The 22,309-nt window shown below is 44.5% G+C and overlaps 1 protein-coding gene across 6 annotated transcripts in view; it reads right to left on the reverse strand.

Moving 5' to 3' along the window:
* LOC128324506 (receptor-type tyrosine-protein phosphatase V-like) overlaps positions 1-22,309 on the reverse strand; it is a 108,860-nt gene that overhangs the window by 35,415 nt on the left and 51,136 nt on the right. For all 6 annotated transcript variants that reach the window (XM_053249163.1, XM_053249165.1, XM_053249164.1 and 3 more), the window contains 16 exons: positions 21,830-22,099; positions 20,122-20,391; positions 16,578-16,847; positions 15,868-16,140; positions 14,207-14,479; positions 12,460-12,732; positions 11,313-11,585; positions 9,383-9,661; positions 7,611-7,745; positions 7,304-7,514; positions 6,860-6,927; positions 6,521-6,647; positions 6,148-6,195; positions 5,347-5,440; positions 4,733-4,823; positions 4,210-4,286 (listed from right to left, as the gene is read on the reverse strand). In XM_053249163.1, the coding sequence (XP_053105138.1) occupies positions 4,210-4,286; positions 4,733-4,823; positions 5,347-5,440; positions 6,148-6,195; positions 6,521-6,647; positions 6,860-6,927; positions 7,304-7,514; positions 7,611-7,745; positions 9,383-9,661; positions 11,313-11,585; positions 12,460-12,732; positions 14,207-14,479; positions 15,868-16,140; positions 16,578-16,847; positions 20,122-20,391; positions 21,830-22,099 (3,032 nt within the window). The remainder of the gene's footprint in view (positions 1-4,209; positions 4,287-4,732; positions 4,824-5,346; positions 5,441-6,147; positions 6,196-6,520; positions 6,648-6,859; positions 6,928-7,303; positions 7,515-7,610; positions 7,746-9,382; positions 9,662-11,312; positions 11,586-12,459; positions 12,733-14,206; positions 14,480-15,867; positions 16,141-16,577; positions 16,848-20,121; positions 20,392-21,829; positions 22,100-22,309) is intronic.

Raw genomic sequence — 22,309 nt, forward strand, 5'->3', positions numbered from 1 at the left:
GTTTGGCGAGATTTTTTTAGTGATTTGGGGGGGAGGGGGTCAGCAGTTTTGTGGGGTTCAAAGGTGCAGTCTGCTGACCCTGCCAACTCCTCATGGTTAAAAGTGACTTTTAGTGGTTTTGGGGGTTCAAAAGTGCCTTCAAGCGATTTGGGGGGATTTGTTAGTCTTTTTGCAACCACAGTTCCCCTAACCCCCTGTTTTCCATTCATTTCAATTGCTCGCCAAAAGCAAATTTGCCAATGGTGAGGTTTTGCCAGAACAGAACCCTCGTGGTTGGCAAGGGATGACTGTATCATATTGTGTAGGTTATTTTAGCACGTGGCTGCCCTAGATCAGGTGAGGTTCTTAAAGTCAGAGAATACAGTAAGCACAATGTTATGGGCTCACCACATGTGAGGACACTCTCCTTACCACTTCACAGAACTTGAATTTTATTGAGCTTGAAGGGATCTGAAGATCATCCAGTCCAATTGCTACTCTGTGATAGAAACCACGATGCACCACCAACCCATATTTATGCTATTCACACACATATACAGAGAGATTTTCCCACATCATGCATGCTCTAATGTGCCACAAACAGGGAGAAGAAGTGAAGAACGTATCCCTCAACAGAAGCCCATCCACTATTCAGCTTTAATAGTAAAACTGTTTAAAACAAAACGAAAACCAAACTGTTCCAAATCAATCAACTGTTAAAAGAAAAATCAAACTACAAAATAATTTTTTTAAACTGTTCAAAGTCAAGCCCAAAATACATCTGGAATCAAACAACTGAACCAAGCTGCACACTACAGGGGAAGGCAACCTACCTCTTCCCTCCCTCTTCCCCAACACCATACCTTGAGACTCACTAGCTCATTGGTCGTGTGGGCAGAAGGTTTTTTTAATAGCCTAATATACGTTGATCAGTTGGACCCTGAACATAAAACAAAACTGAAATCCTGCAAGACAGAATTCTCTGAGCCTTCTGGTACACCTAACATCCCATCTCTAAATGTGGAAACAACAGAGAAACTTCCCCCTTTGCCTTTCTGCCTATTGAGCTGGAAGGGCCCCACATCAGAACTTAGATGTGTCGAGTTGGATCAGAGCAAAGCCCATCTAGTCCAGTATTCTGTTTAAACATGTCCAGTCAGCTTCATACTTAGAGGCAACGTAGGCCCTATACAAACGCAATGGGAAACCGGAGTTAAAGGGGCCAGAGGATGCCAAACCTGTACATCTGAATGTGAGCAACTCCTGCATGAAGAGCAACATGAGGTTTTGCTCTCCAAACTCCAGTTTGAACCCTTGGTTTGTAGTGAATTTTGCTGCTCCTACCCAAGGTTAACAGCTGTCTGTAGTACGTCCAAATGCGGAACTGCAGGCTTGGCTGTCTGAAACCAGAGTTGAGGGAGGAAGTTCCTCCCTCTCTCTGGCTGTGATTGGCTGTGCGGAGTGTGCTTCATGCAAGAAGAAAGCCCTCACAGCCAATTCCCCCTCCTCTTTGCAGAGAGCCTCCTCTCCATTACATCTGAATGAGGACAGGAGGTGGGGGGTGTGGAACTGTGGGTTCATTGGTTCACCTGCGGCCACAGCTTGTAAAGGAGATAAATCTGCCCTTGTACTAAGGAGTATTTGTTTCCAACCTCAAATATGAACATGCAAATTAAGCACAGTGTTCTTACACAGGCATTCTGTGCAAACACACACATGTACCATGTATACATAGGCAAGCTTGTATGTGCAAACATGAGTAGTGCATGCACACATAAACACATGTTTCTGAGCTATTACCTGGATAAATCACCAGAGAGGCATGAAGGATTCATCCAAGCTCTTTAACATGCAGCTGTAAATAGCAGGAGGAGAAAGAGGAAAGAAAGGATGAAGATAGAAGTAACGTTTTTAGAGCACTAGGGCAGCTCTGGGAGCATCCTCACTGCATTCATCCCAAACTTATCTATTCCCCTCCAGGGTTGAGAATTGGGAGAAAAACACCCTGTTCTTTGGAACAAGACAGGACTGGAACTGGAATATCATCAGGAATCATCTAATTTTAATAGGAAGACTTCTAATTTCAATAGGTCTGGTCTGATTGGTGCAAGTGGTGAGCACAATCCGTATAATGGATGTCCTCCTACACTATGGGAGAAAATCCAGTTCTGCAAGTTTGAAGCAGAAGTCGGCTGTGCGTGGTGCTGATTGGCCCCACCCCCCATGATGTCACAACAACCCATCTGTAGTGAACGGCCCCTCCATCCTCTGAAGAGTGAACCAGAAGTGAACCCTGTCTTGACTGACAGGCAGTGAGTGACCTCTAGGGATCAGCCACTCAGCACAGGGTGGGCAGATCCTAGAGAGCCTTGCGGAAGGAAGAAAAGGGGTTCTTTGTTCTCGGTTGGAGCCAGGTGGGGTAACAACAGGTTGACTGGCCAGGAAATAGCTGCAACCAGGAGGAATGCAATCCTGGGAAGTTAGGACTGCAGGGGCCTGAAGTCTCTACCATGGATTTGGTGAGTTCAGGAAGGAAGCCAGGGCTTTGGTTTCAGGGAAAGGTTTAGTCTAGAGCAGGGTTTCTTAACCTTGGGCCCCTAGATGTTGTTGGAGTACAACTCCCATAATCCCCAGCCACAAAGGCCATGTCTGGGGATTCTGGGAGTTGTAGTCCAACATCTGGGGGCCCAAGGTTAAGAAACTCTGGTCTAAGGAACAGTTTGTTAGTTAGCTTGCATTAGACTTCATTGTTTTACTTTGGTGTACCTTGCATGACCTTGCAAGTGTTTTACTGTGTTTTATCTGTAATGTAACCAGCTAAGAAACAGAGCCAGTGCCATTCCAGCAGGGTGTTGCAAAAGCCTCTGTAAACTCTTAAAAGGGGCTTTTTGTATTTTCTTACATCTGTGTCCTTTGCAACTGGGTAACTACGATTTTTAAAGTGTGCCGCCCCAATATCATATGAGGGTGCTTTCTGAAGTATTCTTGTAGTTACTGAGTGTTTCTTTTACCTATAACTAAAAGCTGAGAAAGCCTCAGACATAAGCAGTCTGTAGTATTTTAAATACAGTTTATTTTTCCTTGTGTCCTTTGCAATTTTAACCAGCCTTTTTGAGTGGATTTTTAACTCAGGAAAGGAGGGCTGAAAAGGGGTTTTACTCTGGTGCAACACACGTCTCAAGTTTGTTTGCTCAGCAGCTCTACCAAGTATGCTCCTCACATGTAGGCTGCACGTGGAAGGGTTTTTTGTTTTTGTTTTAACTTTTCCATTGGTAAAGAGAAGGAGAGTTCCTTGGAATTTTATTCCCCTCCAAGGTTGAGAATTTTTTTTTTAAACCCTGTTCTGTGGAACAAGATAGGACCAGAACTGGAATATCATCAGGAATAATCTAATTTTAATAGGAAGACTTCTAATTTTAATGGGGGGGGGGTTTAAACTCTGTTAAAAAGTGGGTGTTGTGGCAGTGATTGAGCTACTAAAAGAACAATTTAAGTTTAAAGGAACAGCCTTTGTGGGTGAAAGAGAGGATGATTCAGTATTTTTCTTCCCCTCATGTGGGCTTGCTTTGGGACAAAGGCTGGATTAAATCTGCTATGGCTACACCATTTCATTGCCACAATCCTGGAGTAGTTTTACACTTTTAAAAAGGCTTTATTTTTTAAAAAAAATTAATAAGCAGATAAATGAGAAGTTGAATGCATGAATGGTGCTTTTAAATTTTTGAAAAAAGAGGCAGATTGCCCACCTGAAGCCTGGGAACAGAGTTGGGACAGTTGGCTGAGCCAGCATTCTGTTCGCGTCTGTTATTTCAGCGATTAAACTAGGCTGAGGGGCGCAGTGTGAGCTCTCTTGTTATACAGTGTTTGTCTTCACTTGGGAACAGACTAAAGTAAGCAGACTGAAAGAAAAACTACCCAACAAAGAGAGTCGATATCTGGGACAACATGCACACTGCACACCTCAAAGTATATGCGAATGTCCCAGTGCTTTTCCAACCCCTCCCCTGTTGCTTGTCAGGTCCTCCATCCTTCACTAGCCCCAACTGTGCTAGTTTCGGCATGATCAGCAGTCCTGTCTCCAGTTTCCTGCAATTTCTAATGCTCTCTCAGATCTCTAGGAGTTCTGCTTCATTCATGTGAAGAATTCCATATAGAGTTTTCGCTGCAGGGCACTGGCACAATGCTGCATAGTGTGGGATACAGATCAGGCTGAGGAACTCAGGAACTCACTGGCACAAAGTTGGCATTGATGTAGTCAGAGTGGGGCTCCCCATCCAGCAGGCTCAGCTTTACTCGGGAGTAATCATCTGCAATGACCAGATAAAGAAATTATATGTTACAGAAACTACAGTACACAGATGACTGCTGAAAAGCAGACAGAGCTGTCCCTTTTAATTGTGTGTCTGTGCATTTTTTAAAACAATTTTTATTCCACCTTTCTACCCAACAGGAGCCCTTAAGGTGACTTACAACAGAAACAATAAATCACAATATCTAAAATAATTCAAATTAGGTTTTAGAATTTTCACTTCTGACTCAGACTAGGGATCAAATGGTATAAAGTTGTTGAGCTAACCACTTTCACTTTCAAGAGAGGTTCATCAGAGGGACTAAACTCTGCAAATCATTAGCATCTAAACTTCCATTCAGTAGGCCATGATCAGCTCTTAAGTCTAGCCCACTATCTTCTTAGCTATTGATGCCATGTGAGATGTCATATAGGGAAGCACTGAGAGTAGCAAATTAGCCATACAAGGTAGAACATGAAGGTATCGATTCTTAGAGGTGTTGGCAGGAAGTTCAGCTTCTGTTTTTGGTTGATCTTTCCCCACTTCCTTCAGCTCCTGTAGGAGAGAAGGAGAGAATCATTCTTGGCATGAACCCTGTCTCTCAAGATCCCATTGGAGGGCATGAGTCAGACTTCGATCTTATTGTGGGGTCTCAGGGCATGGCCTGAAAGCATATGGTGATGCAACTTTGCTGAAGGCTTGTCTCCATAAAACACACCTTCTGCCCCAATGCAAACATTGCATAGAAGTTACAGTCGATTTCTTTCTATAGCAGATGATATAGCAGTATATACCAGTAATAGTAGAGATGGACTTATCCTTCCAGGTTAAGTAGCACATTGGCACAACGAAGCAAGATGAAAGAAGAGTAAGTGCTCTTCTGGCCCAGTCAGTCTTGTGATGATTCTTGCTGGCCATGGCTTGGCTTTGATGGATATTTCATAGGTGGTGAAATTTTAATAGCTGGCAAAACTCTGCAGCTCACAGATAACAATGAAGCTGTCCAAATAATGCCACATTATTTGGCACATTTGCCACATGGACTAAATTTGAACTAGAAGTAGTAAGAGGCAATTACCTCAAAGTCCTGAAAGAACCCATGATTGGAGTTTGCTGCTCTTGTCTCATAGTATTGCCTGAAACTTTGTATGGGGATTGGCCGGTGAGTATTTCTGCAAGACATAAAAACATACAGCAGAGAGGGGAGTGAGACAGTGCAAGTGCTGAGCAGTGATGTTCTTTAGGCAGAACGAAAATGATAATAGGGTAATAATGTATATCATAGCAAGCAAGGTATTCTCTAAGATAGGCCCCAAATCAACAAACAAACAAATCAACAAACAAATAAATAAAATCAACAAGAGCATTATGAATTGCTACTGTGGCCAAAGGAGCTCAGATCTCTATTCACATCTTCACTCTATTGCTTCAAATAGGAATTTATCATAGCCATGAACTTCAGTCCCCTTGAGTCCCCTTGTAGGACAAGAACCAATAGGTTAGAAATATTGGTGCTGAGAAAATCAAATGCATTTGTGTCTTATTTACTGGGACTAGCACGGATATAAGATTCTATAGCCAACTACCATGCAAAATAGAAAATGCTGAGATTTGCCATGGGTGACAGAAAATGGGCCAAGAGGCAGGGATTCATTGTGTGAATCCCATGAAATGAGCCCTGAACATAAGGACTGGCTCCATAATAGGATGTAACTGGAATGGCTACACCTCCCTAGCTGATTCTACTATGTTCAAAAGCCTGGCTTGCTGCCAGTCACAGCTGGGGTTCCTAAACCTCAGGGGTATACTCGTGAGTCAAATGGGCCATAAGCCAAATCTGGCAACAGAGCTCAGGAGACAAGAGAGTAGGTTCACTCACCTCAGACTATATGTGGTCATTTCTTGGGGCATGCTACCCTTTTCCATTCTGAAAGCAATAAACGTGGATGGTTAGTTCTTGGTAGGAGATGAGAATCTTGATTATGGCAGAGACTCTATCCTTCTAAGGGCCGTGAGTGGTGGTGAAGCACCCCTTTCCTGCCTGCCCATTCTCCCCTGCAAATCGTGCCCCTGCCACCACTACTTTAGTAGCATCAGCAAGTAATCATGCATGGGGTCTTTCTGGGATTTTATTCCTCTTATCCAGAATGTCCAGAAAGGTTTTTCAGCTCATTCAAAAACTCATATCCCAAGAAGAAAATCCCCCCTCTTGTTGCCCCTTGTCCAGCAGCAATGTCTGAAACTTTCCTTACCTCCTTGCTCTTAGATGCTTCCAGTATACCCATGCACTAATTGCTGTGACTGTCACTAGGAATCCCATAATGATCCCAGCCACAACTGGGGCAGATAAAGCAGCAGAATCTGCAGAGGCATCCGATGCTGGACAGAAAGACAATGAGAAATGTGGTTTCTACGAGGCATCTTTTTCTCTAAGAGATTTAGGATATTCCTGAGAAAATCCTTGAAACTATCAATCTTTCTCACATGCACATGAGATTTCTGCTGCCACCCCCTTTGCTAGAGCATTGTGAAGCATCAAGAACAAGACAGTAATCAATGATTAATGAATCCTTTTAAGTGATTCTTCTCACCTGAGAATGCCGTGAATGACACTTTAGGAGCTTTTTGGCTATATCTGGTGAATGCAGCAATGCTGAACCTATGGCAGAACAAAACTGAGGAATGAGTTAGCTGTGTTCTACCATCATCCCTGCCCCCCCCCACACCCAATTCTCGACTAATTTTCTTCCTACAGTACTTTCAGAGCAACTGGTCTTATACTGTTGTTCATATAAGGCCAGAAGAAGAATGAAGCTAGTCCACAACAAGCTGAAATCCTCTGATGCTTTATTCCATACCTTCATGTACAGAGGAAGCATACTTCTGATTAGCACATTCTAGAGTTAAGGTACAGAAGACAATCATGTCTCCACCAAGCGAACTTCCCCAAGACATTGGCTGACCACTGATAAAGACACACTGTTGGACTGAACAGAATTTAGTGTTATCCAGCAAGACATTCCTTATATTTTTACCTGTATTGTGCATCTGTCTTCAACTTCCCATTGCAGGTCTGCCGGGAGTGGCTACATTCCTCTGTACCCACTGTCACTGGCCATGCCTTGCGATTGGTGCTCTCATTGAGATGAAATGGGTTTGGTACCAACACAGCCAAGTATGAGTCTTCCTGTCCATAATAGTGGTCATACCATGTGCGGTAGATGATGTCTTGAGTAGGTCTCAACACTAGTGATATGGAGAAGAAAAGCCCTGCAGTATTATTACCAAGGGAGCAGCATGCATTCCCCCGCACGGATGGCATACAGATGGTCAGGCACTTACAAGACTCATTGGTGGTGACAACAACACCATAATACTCTATGAGGCCATTCTCCTCGCTGAACATGTCTGGGGAGATGATGACTCTGGAACTGGCATCAAACTGGGGGATGTCTGCTCGCACAGGAGGGGGGAAGACTGCAGTGGAAAACCAAAAAGAAGAGTTGTTAGTGTGTTATGAATAAGTGGTGCTTCAGCTCCAGGTCAAGATTTGTGCATTAGCATGTCATTAGCATACCAGTAATACAGGTATGAATTAGCATACCAATAATCTATATATTTAATTCTTTTACAGCTGAGGAGAGAACTGTGTGGTAATGTGGGGATGCATGTGGATGCTTGGCAAGCCCTGCCCCTGCTGCAGCCACGACCAATGAAAAGGTGGGAGTGGAGCTGCTGCTCAGCACTGGGATAGACAACAGGCTTAGGAGGGGATGCAGCGGCAGCACGGCCGCCCCAAAATGGCTGCCTAGCTGGCTGGCAGGCAAGGAGAGAGGGAAGGAGGCGGGTGGCAGGCAAAGCCCCGCCGCTCAGAGGAGGCTGCCAGCAGGATTAGGAGGAGGTGCAGTGGCGGCAGCGGGGTGGGTGGAGAAGCGGCCTGACAGGGAGGGGGAAAGAAGCCCCGCAGGCCTCAGGAGAAGCCCAGCCAGCGGGCAAAGCCCCACCGGCCTCAGGAGGGAGGAGGCGGTGGTGGGCACAGGTTAAGGAGGCAGTTGTTGCCGGGCCAGCCAGTGGCCCGAGAAGAGGGCACGGGCTGAGAAGGCAGCTGTTGCCAGGTCAGCTGGCAGCCCGAGGAGAAGCGGCTGCTGCCAGGCCGGCTGGTGGGCCAAGGAGGAGCAGCCTCCAGCAGGCCAAAGGCGAGCGGCTGCCAGCGGGCCGAAGAGGAGCAGCCGTTGGTGGGCCAAGTGATGAGGGACAAGTTGAGGGGGGAAGAGCGCACGCGCAAGAGGCTTGTGGGGGGCAGAGCGCACGCGCAAGACAGTTGTGCAGGAGAGAGCTCTGGGGGGAGACAGAGAGAGCAAGTTGTTGGGTGGGGAGAGTGAGTTGTGGGAGGAGTGGGGGATGCCATAGACTCAGTGTATTACCACACAGATGCTCTGTGAGGGTTCAGCTAGTACTAATATTAATACAGGTATAATATTACCCCGCTAACTTGGCAAAGAGGCACCATTTAATGTAGTGATTCTCTTTATTTAGCAGGGGGAGAGTAACTGGCCCTAACCACCACCAGCATAGTACTTCCAGTGACTGTTGCTGGTGTTGATCTTATGTTTCTTTTTAGATTGTGAGCCCTTTGGGGACAGGGATCCATCTTATTTATTTATTATTTCTCTATAATGAGCCATTTTTGGAAGGGCGGTATAGAAATCAAATAAATCAATGAATGAATGAATGAATGAATGAATAATACTAATGCAGGTAGTGTTTGAAGTGCTTCACACTTATGATCTCCATAACCTTTACAACAGCCCTGCAAAGAAAGCCAGTATTATTCCCATATCATGGATGGGAGGTGAATTTGGAAGAATACTGGTTTACTGTGAATTCTTCTGACTGACTGGTTCATGGCTCAAACACCTCATCACTACAGCACATCACTACAGCAACTCTGTGGGATCCATCAGAGAGCCCTGTATGCCAATAAACATATCTGTTATCTCTTGATCCCAACATTTAGCTCCTTTCAGAGTCCAAGCTCTAAGCCAATCAATTGAACTGATAAACTGTGGGCCAGAAGTCCATCTTGTTGCAGTGGGGCGACCAAAGGTACATACCTTCCACAGATGTGTTACAGAGCACAGTCACAGGTGGACCCCTCATGCTGTTGCTGCCAACTGCACTAACATTGATTTCATAGGAGGTGTTAGAGGTCAGTTCTGCCAGAGTGGCTTCAGCCCTGGAAACAGCAAGAGGAAACATAGACGGCTTGAAGTCTTTTGGAAACTTCTTCACTGCTACATCAAAAGCCTCAATATCACCCTCAGAGATAGTCCAGTTCAGGAAAATGCTGGTGGTGTCAGGCAGACACTGAAGGTCCTTCACTCGAGTGGGCTCTGGAGAGACAAGACATATTGAATTGAGCAGGCTTAGACTGCAAGAAGCTCCATGATACATATGTAGGGGAAGAATGGCAGTTCAATTCCCAAATAGCAGAGCAAAACCAGTTTGGGGAGAATTCAGCCAAGCAAGAGGTCTGGAGACAGTTCTTTAGTACTGAAGAATTACAAGTATTTATTTAAAGAAAAGGTTACAAACAAACATGAAAAGGCCTGTAGCTTAATTTCAGCTATAGCTCATGGCTGAAGAGAGAGACCAAAACAAACAGTCATCTTTGGAGAGACAAAATGGAGACTAACACTGGAAGAACAAAGAGTGGAGGAGTCCAGCACTTTTATCCATAACCCTAACCCACTCCCAGTGGTTACTATGAGACATTGCAGCAGAGAGCTGATGCTGCCAGGGTCCTAGCTCCAACAACATGTACAGCACCAGGCATCAGTATTTATTTACTGGCTATTCACAGCAAATTCTTTGGTAAAGATACAGAAAGAGATGAAGCCCGGAAATCTCAGGTGCCTGCTATTACAGGCATCAAGAAGCCATATATAGGTTGTCCTCTTCCATGTTTTATACTGACATCTGAAATATTTTTTGAGACCTGAATGAGTGTAATGTAAAGGTGCTTGTGGTATTTGGACAATTCAGTGGAAGCCCGAGATCTCTGGAGACAATAATGACGATGAGAAAAGTGGATTGAGTCTTGGCACTTTCCAGATTAAACTCTACAACAGTGTCACTACAGATCTGCTAAGTGTGCTTCTGTACTTCCTGTATTGTGACATCACAGTCCCTGTGCTGACAGCAAGGTGCCATTCACATTTCCGATGCCTTATTTCAGATTTTATCTTTACGTTATAGTGCTACAACATTACATGTACGTCACAAAAAAAGTAGCTGTACTTTCCTGTTGTAGGAGTTTGAGACTTGGGGGATTGTTTTCAATACATTCCTGCCAAGCTGAAGCATTTTACCCCTGTTGTAGCATGTAATCTGGAAAGCGCCTTTGACCTAGCTCTGCAACTTGTTGCTAAACTTGTTAGGGAGTCAGCAGCTGGCCCAGCCTCCTCCTCGTTCCTGCTTCCTGTACCTGGAGCAATCATGCAACACCCTAAAAGTTCCCAGTCACTGATGCAAGAAAAGGCCTGGGGTCATCTGGAAGATGGAAACATGAAAAACAAAGATAGTCAGAAGAAAATGATCATCAGAGAATAAATAGATAGGCTTTTGGAAGAAAAAGACTATCTCTGGAGCTGACACAGGATTGAAAGAACTGGGTGGGGCTGTCCTTCCCAGGCTCGTAAAGCTTTTCTAGCTAATTAGCATAGTCCTGCCTCTGAAGCGCATGCGAAGGATGACCCACACGAGATGTCTTCATCCAGCAGCAGAGAATGGTGGCTGACATTCTCATCTTGCAGGTGTGTTGTGCAGATTAAAAACTATGTGCACAGCACTAGCATCCCTGCTGTTGAAGCCTGAGGGATTGCATGGGGGCGTGTTTTTGCCAAAAACAAAAACAAAACAAAACAAAAAAACCCCACACAATTTTCAAGACTATCACTGCTAGTGAAAGAGAAAGCAAGCCTTGTAGTTCTCCACTTCACTGCTTTGGCACACACTCTTGACCCAGGATAAGCAAATACCTACCTACTGGGATTGCCACAGTCTCTGAGCTGTTCTTATATGGTCCAGCAATGCAGTGGAGAGATACAGAGTAATTTCTTCCTGGGACCAACTCCTGGAAAACATGCTGGACTTGCCACTGGGCCAGGACATGGTGCCGTAGCCCAGTGCTGTTGCCTGCATGCCACAGCTGCAGCTGGCAGCGCTCTGGCTTGCTAAGGGGCTTTCCCCAGGACACAGACAATTCACGGCTGTTCTTCTCAAGCATTATGGAGAGTTTCCCAGGAACCAAGGGATCTAGGGTGTAAAAACCAAAAAGGAGAGAGTGAACTAGTTGCTAAAAGACTAGCAACTGAGATGCTATCCATCTCAGGATTGAGAAAAGTCATCTTAGAGGAACTATCTGCCATATAATAAATCAGACTAGTTGGTCCCTTTAATCCAGCTTTCTTTAGCCATACCGGCAGAAACTCTCTAGAACAGGGTTTCTCAACCTCTGATACTCCAGATATTCCCCAGCTACAATTTGTTATGGCTGAGGATGATGTGAGTTGTAGTTCAGCAACATCTGGAGTACCACAGGTTGAGAAACCCTGCTTTAGAAGCCCCAGGCAGGGGTCTCTCTCAGCCTTTCTGCTCTGGATTTCATAAATGAAGATTGCAGAGCTTGTGCTCGGGACCTTATGGATGCAAAGCATGTGACTGACTACTGAGCTATGCCCCTGCCTCAGGATATTTGTGTTGACAGGAATATTCCTCCTCTTCCCTCTCCTCCTCCTTCTCCTCCTCGAGCAATTGATCTATGTACACTACATTTCATATATTAACGTTTAATTATATATGAAATAATATTATTTAATGAGAGGTTGCAGGGCTCAGCAATGTTGTACCCCAGTTTGCATTCCATGTAAACATGCCAGTGTTTAGTAAACCCTAAGCTGATCCCATCCCCCATGCAGACATATGTGCTTTGGTTTAAGAGCTATCCAGTGACGTTCAGATTAAATGTGCTCCCAGACTACCAGGATGGAGCTGGTCTCAGCCTGAAATCAGTGCTTAGTTAGGAAATGCACAGGTTCCTGCATTCCAATAATTACAATTTACTCTTACATATAAATCACCAAAAAATCTTTCGGTGGACACAAAAAACCAGAAATGGACTCATACTCACATGTCCAATCACTAACATTCGCTGCTGATGTCTGGTAGGGTCCTGCCATGGAAGCAACTTCTAGCAAGTATTTACTTCCTGGCATCAGGCGCATGAAGGTGAAATTAGTGGCATCCTTCTTTACAGATGTCTTGGCTGCCACAGTGCCTGATCCAGCATAATAAAGTGTTAATGCATAGCCATCTTGTTCTCCTTTGGTGGGTTCCCAAGAAGCACTCAACTTGTCAGTGTTCCCTTTGTTTGACAGCTGCACCATGTTAGGAGGCAGAGGACCTGAGAAAAAGTCACCACCAGGAGAGAAAAAGGTAGTTGTGTGTATCACTTTTTATAGACAAAGGCTATGTATAAATACTCCACACTACACAAGTCTGAGCCAAGAAAAGCTGAATTCAGCATTCAACATACACCATAGACTCATTCAAACATTATTAAAAATGAGGCTGTACCCTAGTACAGCTTCCAAAGTTTTACTGGAAGTCCCACCTAACATATCAGTCATTCAACTCTCCTGATGTGCTCCACATGCTTCAGCATTCTTCTGAAGAGGTGAACACTGTTAGCATCATGGTGGGTGAGTGCCAGTGGGAGACTTGGGCTCCCAACTCTCTCATTCACAGAAGTTCCCGCCATCATGATCACAGCATTTGCCTCCTCAGATGACTGCTGTAAGCGTGTGGTGGGGCATCAGGAGAGATGAATGACTGATGCGTCAGGTGGAACTTCTGGTAAGCTTTTGGAGGCTGTACTCACAGCCTCCATTTTATAACATCTGAATGAGGCTGCAGTCAACAAGGAAATCAGATGAATGCTGGAAGCATGTGGGGCACGTTGCGAGATTGATTGACACATCAGGCAGGACTAAAAGTAAGTAAAAGTAAAAGTTACAGTAAAGTAAAAGTAAAAGTTACTTACTTCCAAAAGTAAGCTTTTGGAAGCGATATACCCGAGTACAGCCTCCTTTTTAATAACGTTTGAATGAGGCTATGGTGTATGTTGAATGCCAGATTCAGCTTCTCTTACAGCTAACAGTAACATCCTTCTGCATTGAATCACAACGCTTTCACCACAGTGAGGCTTTGCTGACTATTTCTCCCAGAGAAAAATGTGAGATGTGGATTAAAATCAGATGCCAGCCTGTGCTACTCACTTGGGCTGTGTATCGTATCAGACCAATATTCAGGTCCAAGGTGATACTGAGGCATTTATTGGGGCTGTGTATCATATCAGACCAATATTCAGGTCCAAGGTGATATTGGGGCATAAAAGGGCCTCTGAACCAGTTCTATGAACATCCCTAGTAGACAATTCAATACAATATTAAATATTGTATTGTATTGTGTTGTATCAAATAGTATCAGAGGTAGGGTTTACCTTTTAATGAAGATCCAGCTTCTCTGAAGAAATTGCAGCCGCAGGGGTGGCATTTCAAATTACCACCTTTCCTTCCCTGGTCTCACCCTATAATACACCAGGAAAGGAAGCAATGTCATGATCTTGCATCCTTTTCCTGGTGCATTGTGTGGGGGGTGGGGGAATGGCAGCACCCTGCTTAGTTACTATACAGGGCTTTCGAGTAGCTACACATTTTATCTTCATTAAAAAGTCCTGCCCCACCCCCCAATGAATCGATCTGATACTGATTTACCGACTCAATACAATCCAGACGATCCCCTGCATCATGTTCATGATGAAAGACTGGTGTTGATTGTTAATGGGATTGAGATGATAATTTTGCCCAACTACTCACTTGTCCAGTCACTGAAGTTTCCTGCTGAAGTCCCATAGGGTCCTGCCTTGGAGATGATCTCAAACATGTATTTGGCTCCTGGTATCAGATTTGAGAAGGTAAAATTGGTGGCATCTCTTCCCAGAAATGCTTGTGATGCCATGGTGCCAGATCCTGAGTGGTAAAGGTTCAGCTCATAGCTATCCAGCCTACCAGAGGCTGGTACCCAAGCCACATTCAGCCTGCCTGGATATTTTTCATTCCACACTTGCACAGATGTAGCCGGCAAAGGGTCTGTGAAATAATAAGAACATATGTTAAAATGACAGTTGCTAATTGAAGGAACTGGCTGCATTTGAACTGACTTCAACTGCTAATTGAAGGAACTAGCTGCAAAATAAGGAGATAGCACATTTATGCACCACCCCCAACTTGTCTCTCCAGGCAGTTTACAGCATAAAATATAACATGGGAATTAAAACAACTAGAACATTTTAAAACGATTTATTATACAATAAACCTATTATTTATAGATTATACAGCCCATCTGTATATAGGTTACACAATAGGCTCTACACAGAATAGCTTGCAGGTTGGCTTAAATCACCAATGACTAGCCCTACCCAACCTATCTCAATGCAGCAGCTTCCTCTCTCTCAAAATAGAAGTGGAACCAGCCTAAATGCCAAGTATCTTTGAAGACCAAGGAGAAAGTGGACTAATGCAGTCTACTTTCCTACACAGCACAGATCAGAGAGCCTTATTCTTGCATCCAGCATGGATCTTGTGGTCTCTATAGGCATGTATTTAAGAGCGGGTGTGGCTATTTCTGGAGAAATGCATGGGCTAGGCTCCCCTATTCCTGCCTGGTTTATGTGAGCCAATGTCTGCACATATCTGTAAACACACACGTGCAGAGTAAATGATCAAGCCCTTCCACTCCTCAGATCTCTCACATTTCCTCTAATGATTTGAGATTTTATTTATTTATTTATTTATTTATTTACTTACTTACTTACTTACTTACTTACTTACTTATTTAAAATATTTATACCCTGTCCCTCCGGTACACTACCGCTCAGGGTAGTTCACAACATTAATAAAATACGTACTATGTAAAATAAAAGATTGATAAAGTAAAACAAGTTAAAAGACCAGGCTTTTTAAAAAGCTTTTTTAAAAAGTTTCAAATTAAAAGTTATTAATAAAAAGCGAAAAACTGAGAACTATAAAAATTAAAGAACCTACAAGATGTAAGCAGCAGATAAAACATTTTAAAGCCTCTTTTAAAAGATGTGTTTTTAAAAAAATACTGAGGGGGGGAGCATGGCGAAATTCTCCAGGAAGGGCATTCCAAAGCTGAGAGGCCACAACCGAAAAGGTCCAGGCACAACCAAGTCTAGCAATGTCTGAACAGCACATGGGGAAATATTCTTCTTTTTCATCCTGGGGATTTCAGACAGGGGAAGAGCATGAAGGGGGCAGATCTGCAGGCATGGAGATGGGGAAATGATAGGGTCAGAAGAGGCTGCCATACCCAGAGGAAAGAGGCAAGATGGCCCAGGACCACTGGAGAGAGAGGTTGTGGGTCTAGAACTGGACAGAAAGGTTATGTGTCTAAGGATAACAGGCACATCTCAAAACTGAGAGTAAAAGAGTAAAACCCATGGCTAATCACTCACGTGTCCACTCAACAATGGTGGTAGAAGAAGCCTCAGCTTTGCCTTTCACGGTGATGATCTGTACAGCAAACTGGCTGCCTGCTGGTAAACCTGTCCAGATGAAGTCCTGGGTTCCTGGCCCCACAACCTGAATTCTCTCTGTACCTGGAGGCTCTAGGCTGTACAGGATTATTCGATAGTGGTCTCTGCCTCCTGGGGGCTCTGCCCAGGCTGTGTAGAGTACAGAAGGGTTGCCAGTGTTTCTCAGGGTCAGGTTTACAGGTGCAGCTGGAGCTGCAGGAAAAGAGAACAGAGTTCAGAGAGAAGCACAAGGCCTTTGTTTAGCTTTTCATGACACAGCAGCAGTCCACACAGCTCGTAATGATACAGTGAGAGTAGCAGTCACCTTCCACTGATAACAAGACCAGCTCTGAAGAGGCCAGATCATGCAACAGCTCCATGAAACACAGTATGGACAGATTTCGCATCTGAATAGTGCCGCAAGACATCAAGCACAGTAATTCCAGTGGAACAGCCACACTGTCATAAAGATCTCACTTATCTTTAAGCATGAGAGTTCATCCAGTGTGTGGCTCCACGGCATTGCATAGAGGCATCCACTGAAGGATCTGCAACTTTCCCCGTGGCCTGGGGTTTTGCCACAGATCTTGCATTAACAAAGCTCTGAGACATTCTCCCACTCTGACAGCCAAGCCTAGTTCTAGACATACCTGTGCAGCCTGTGCTGTTCCGGGAAGCAGAGCTGTAGGGTCCAGCCAGTGACCACACTGCAATGAGGTAGCATGTTCCTGGGGTTAGTCCCACAACAGTGATATTAGTGCTAGATTTCACCACAGGCATGTGACTTCTAATAGCTGCAGAGCCTTCTTCAGACACAGAAACCATGTAGCTGTCCCTCTGTCCAGGTGGAGCCTTCCATTGGACAGTCAACACTGAGGAGCCATGACTATTCACCACCAGGGAGAGTGGCATCGAAGGTACTAAGAGGAGAACCACAAGAGGCTTCAGGAAAGATGGATTGATACAGAACATTGCCATTGACTACTATGTTACATTATCCCAGGCTGCACCTGAAGGAGAGGATGATACAGCAAAGAAGCCCCCCTTCATCAGCTAGGTCTGGACCAACTGCCATTTGATTCCAATGTAATGTATTGGAATTACATTGTCTTCCGCTGTAGATTAGGAGAGGCAGATTGGCAATCACTCTGGAGTCTAATGAATATTTCTTTTCTTTTCTTACAGATCATAAAAACAGTTCACAGAACCAATTAATTAACAATCAGGGAAACACCTATATTGGGCAGCAGCGATATAGGAAAGATGCTGAAAGTTATCTGTGCAGGAGATAGCAATGGTAAACCCCTCCTGTATTCTGCCAAAAGACAACCACAGGGCTCTGTAGTCACCAGGAGTTGACACCGACTCAATGGCACACTTTACCTTTACTTTTAAACAAAAGCAAAACACAGATAACCCAACTCTGAACCACTGTCAGTGGTAATCAAATAGCAGCTTCTATAGATGCATAGAAGGAGTATTCCAGGACCTGTGGGTTAACACCTGTTTCCCTCCTGGGCAGAGCCTCGGCGGTTCCACCATCACTTAAGAATAAGCTCTGACTCCACCTGCACCCAGGCTAGCCCACTCTGTAGCATCTCTTCCAACAGTTGCTATTGGCTATTGGTGCTGCTGCTGAAGGTGTATGAGCTAATATCTACCTATCACATGGGCAAAGCTCTAGAGACACTAACACCATCAAATTTGGGACTGAACTACCTACCTAAATACAATGCTTTCAGTATCAGTTCCCTGCGCTTGTTCATTCTTACTTTACTTTCTGCTATCTTATCTGTCTGCTTTCTTCTCCCTTAGGTCTCTCTTTAGCTCCTCCCACCCCACTCTAACTGCTTCAGCTCCTCCTCCCTCTCTAACTGCCACAAACTGGCCTTTCCCCTCTTGCTCTTTCTCAACATTCTATGCCCCTCCCTCCACTCACTCTGCATCCCATAACATCTTAAGAACATGCATTACGCCTCATCTCCCAGTACTGCCTCCATCATGTGCCATTCAGCCTGCCTGTGTCTGAGGGAGAGATGGGGCCACAAGGCCTCCCTCCATTGACTTGGATGGAACCAACTGCCATTTAGTAGGGATGTGCGAACCGGTTCAGATCCGGATCGGTTCGGATCGGAACCGGGGGCGGTTCGGCGGTTTGGATCCGAACCGAACCACCCCCGGTTTGGTTCGGATTCGAACCGAACCGGGGGTGGTTCGATTTGGACCAGTTCGGACACCTGAAAATTGGTAGGATGCTAGCTGGCACCCAGGGGTACCTGTCACCCAAACCCCAAAGCAATCGGACACTCGTACGATTTTTTATGAATTTTTGAAAATTATTTATATTTTTTTCTCATAGGATATAATGGGACTCAAACCAGGCCATTATTCCTTATTGTGGAGCACCCATGGGTGCCAACAGCCATGCAAACCCTGAAGCAATCAGACACCCCTATGATTTTTTATGAATATTTGAAATATTTTTAATTATTTTTCTCATAGAGTATAATGGGACCTGAACCAGTCCATATCCCCTATTGTGGAGCACCTAGGGGCACCAAAGCAGGGTGGGTGGTAGACAGACAGGGGTGCCTACCACCCAAAAAATCCCAAGGCAATTGGACACTCCTCTGATTATTGGTGAATTGTTAAAATATTTTTGAATTCCTCATAGAGAATAATTAGGATTGCAGCAAATGTATAGCTTCACGTCGGGGGGAAAGGGGTGTCGTAGAGTGCAGTGTGGTGGGTGGTAGTTCCTAGGTTTGGCAAGGAAGCTACCTGAATTATTTGAAAGGAATTGGGCAAAGGGGTGATTTCTAAGTGATTTTTGAAGTTTACGTGTCTTTAAGGTTTTTCTCCATAAAGAAGCATGGAGGTGTCAGCAAATGTATAGCTTCTCGTCAGGGGCAAAGGGGTGGCCTAGAGCAGTGTGGGGTTGGTGCTAGTGCCAGGTAGGGGCAAGGAAGCTACCTGAATTTTTTCAAAGGATTTGGGCAGAGGGCTGATTTTTGGTTAATTGTTGAAGTTTACGCGTCTTTAAGGTTTTTCCTCATAATAAGTTATAATGGAGCTGTCAGCAGCCCCTTAAGTGCACTTGGGGGTGCTGGGGTGGCCCAGAGCGAGTGGTGGTGTAGTGCACAAAGGGTGCCAACCACCCCCATGGGTTTCTAACCCATGGGGTACAGGGTTCTCTTGTTTCTGAGGTATTGAGTGTGGATTCTATGATAGCAAATGAGATTTTCAATGAGACACCATGAATCCACTCTAATATGCTATCATAGAAGGCCCACCAGATGCCTCTGAGAAGCCCACAGGCAAGAGGTGAGGACATGCCCCCTCACTTGCTGTTGCTCCCCTGCAAGTGGTATTAAGAGGCATCTTGCCTCTGAGGCTGGAGGTGGTCTACAGCCACCAGACTAGTAGCCATTGATAGACCTGTCCTCCATTAATTTATCTAAGCCCTTTTTAAAGCCACCCAAACTAGTGGCCATCATCACATTCCATGGCAAAGAATTCCATAGATTAATTATGTGCAGTGTGAAAAAGTACTTCCTCTTGTCGGTCCTATATTTCCCGAACTTCAGTTTCATGAGATGACCCCTGGTTCTAGTGTTGTGAGATAGGGAGAAAATTTTCTCTCTGTCTACTCTTTCTACTCCATGCATAATTTTATACACCTCGACCATATCTCCCCTTAGTCGCCTCTTTTCCAAAGTAAAGAGCCCCAAATGCTGTGGCCTTGCCTCATAAGGAAGGTACCCCAGGCCCTTGATCATATTGGTTGCCATCTTCTGCACCTTTTCCAGTCCTACAATATCCTTCTTAAGATACGGTGACCAAAACTGTATGCAGTACTCCAGTTGTGGTTGCACCATAGATTTGTATAAGGGCATTATAATATTAGCATTTTTATTTTCAACCCCCTTCCTAATGATCCCTAGCATGGAATCTGCCTTCTTTATTGCTGCCGTGCACTTTCTATGGGCTGTCCACTATGACCCCAAGATCTCTCTCCTGTTCAGTCACTGACAGCTCCAATCAGAATTCTAGCCTCTTTGCCCCCACTGACTCTAAGAGACTTCCCTAACTGCCTTGGAACATTCCTATCCATCACATGCAGCTCCATACTAAAATTCTAAAATGCCTAGGACATTACATGTGGCCTGACAGAAAAGGCACCCTAGACTGTACCTGTGTAGCCAATAGCTGTTTGTGAGGAAATGTGGTGAGGTCCCGCTCTGGAGACAATCTCGACACGATACCGCATTCCTGGCACCAGGCCATCCAGTGTCACCTGAGTAGTTCCATGTGGTACTGATACATTCCGGATAGCGGACAGGGATTCATCTGAGTAGAGCTGTACCCAGTACTCTCGTCCACTGCCTGATTCCATCCAATTCACAATCAGCTGCCGGGGGTTCTGGCCAGATTTCACACTCACATTAGCCAGAGACAGAGGATCTGCAGTGGCAAGAAAAACGAGGGCTGCATCACAGTAGGATAAGGAAGGCAGGAACACTGAGTGAACCTCACCATAGATGCTTTCACACAGGCATCTGATATTAGCTTTTAACATAGTAGCTACTACTGCAGGATGTTGGGTTCCATTCTAATGTCTTCCAAGAGTGGATGCATCACCACTAGAAACGTCTGCTTCCTATTTGCTAACAATCTTTAAATGTACATATTTCTGTGCTTAATTTATTTTACATTTATATTTATACAAGGAGCCCAGAGCTGTGTACATAGTTAAGTTTCTCCTCACAACAACCCTGTGTAGTAGGTTAGGCTGAGAGACAAGTGACTGGCCCAGAGTCACCCAGCAAATATCATGGATAAATGAGGATTTGAACTCGAGTCTTCCCGGTCCTAGTCCAGCATTCTAACCACTACTAGCTGGACATGTATTAACTCTTTTTAGAATCTTGGCTAAGTGTTAAGTTCTTGATAATATTTTAATGTATGCCCGATGCATACAAGTATTCCAGTGCCAACTGCTAAATATGGTCATGGATGAACACAATAGCTGAGACAATGGATAAGAAGAGGAACGTAAATCCATAGATATCGTTGTTTGTTATTTACCCTGTTATTATGCAAAGGCTTGTGATTTCATTACCATATTTTCAATGCTACTGAGCTGCCATCAGCTTTGGCATACGTTTTAGCATTGTTTGTTTTCTTTGTATAGATGAACTGGACTGTCCATTAGATCATAGAAAGGTTCCTAATATGAGCTAGCAAAATGAGATCCTAAATTTGTCTACTGTCCAACATGAGAGAGGCATAAGGACAATGGCTCAAATGACATGCACTGCCTCTATGAAGATACTAGAGGGAGCTTCATTGGGATAGATTAATGAGCAGGCAGGGAAGTCTGTTCTGAAGAAGTCTTAACTTGCACTAATTTTAATTCCACTTATTATTTCATCCTGTGATCAAACAGGCCAGCTCAAAGTGCCCTCTTTTAAAATATATGTATAAATTTATATTTTAAAACTACTGAGTATATTTACATTTTTACAACTCCCTCTCTCATACACACACACACACACACACTCCAGTTCCATCCTCCTATTGGCTCAGTAGGAACTTCAATTATAATCCAGTAGAATAGGACTACATTCCATGAGTTTAAGATTTTTTTAAAGGCCGATTTATGCATCTAACATAAGAGAATTCCTTTGGCAGGCACGCAGGGAAAATGCTGGATTTTCTTTGCGCCTGAGTGGGAATGGCAGATGAACTCAATGTGTCAGGTAACTATAAGGCAGGTACTTGTATGTCACTCTGTCTGTTCTTAATCTTAACAAGCTGCTGAGATGTCGGATTGCAGCACATGCTGGCAATATAGGCAAAATTGCACTTATACCTTACAGAAATGCTTTCGAGTACTCACATGTCCATGCAGAAACCACCTGGGATGAGGCCCGATATGGTCCTGCCAGTGCCGTGACCTCCAAGAAATACTGGCTGCCAGAGAGAAGCTGCTGGAAGGTAAAATTCTGCATGCTTGGTCCAATTGTGATGTTCCTCAGCAGTCGGTGCTCCTGGCTGTAGAATCGCAGAAAGAATTGCTCTCTGTCACCTGGAGCGGGGTCCCAGGAGGCAATAAGACTGGAGGGCCACTTGCTAGTAGCCAGGGTTACTCTCAAAGGAGCCAAAGGATCTAAAAGAAAACAGGCTTCTTGTTGGTACCATGCAATTGCGGGGGGGGGGGAGGAGAGAAGAGGCACAAAAGATACTCCACATGTTTTCCAGAGCAACAGATGTTCAAGAAAAAGTCTGCTCTTGGCATATCAGGAAATGTACATAATGGTTGCTATTTATGATTTCCTATGTTTATTTAACATATACAAGAGACCAGACAAATTGGAAT

The sequence above is a fragment of the Hemicordylus capensis genome, chromosome 4, assembly GCF_027244095.1.
Source record: "Hemicordylus capensis ecotype Gifberg chromosome 4, rHemCap1.1.pri, whole genome shotgun sequence".
NCBI classification, from domain to species: domain Eukaryota; kingdom Metazoa; phylum Chordata; class Lepidosauria; order Squamata; family Cordylidae; genus Hemicordylus; species Hemicordylus capensis.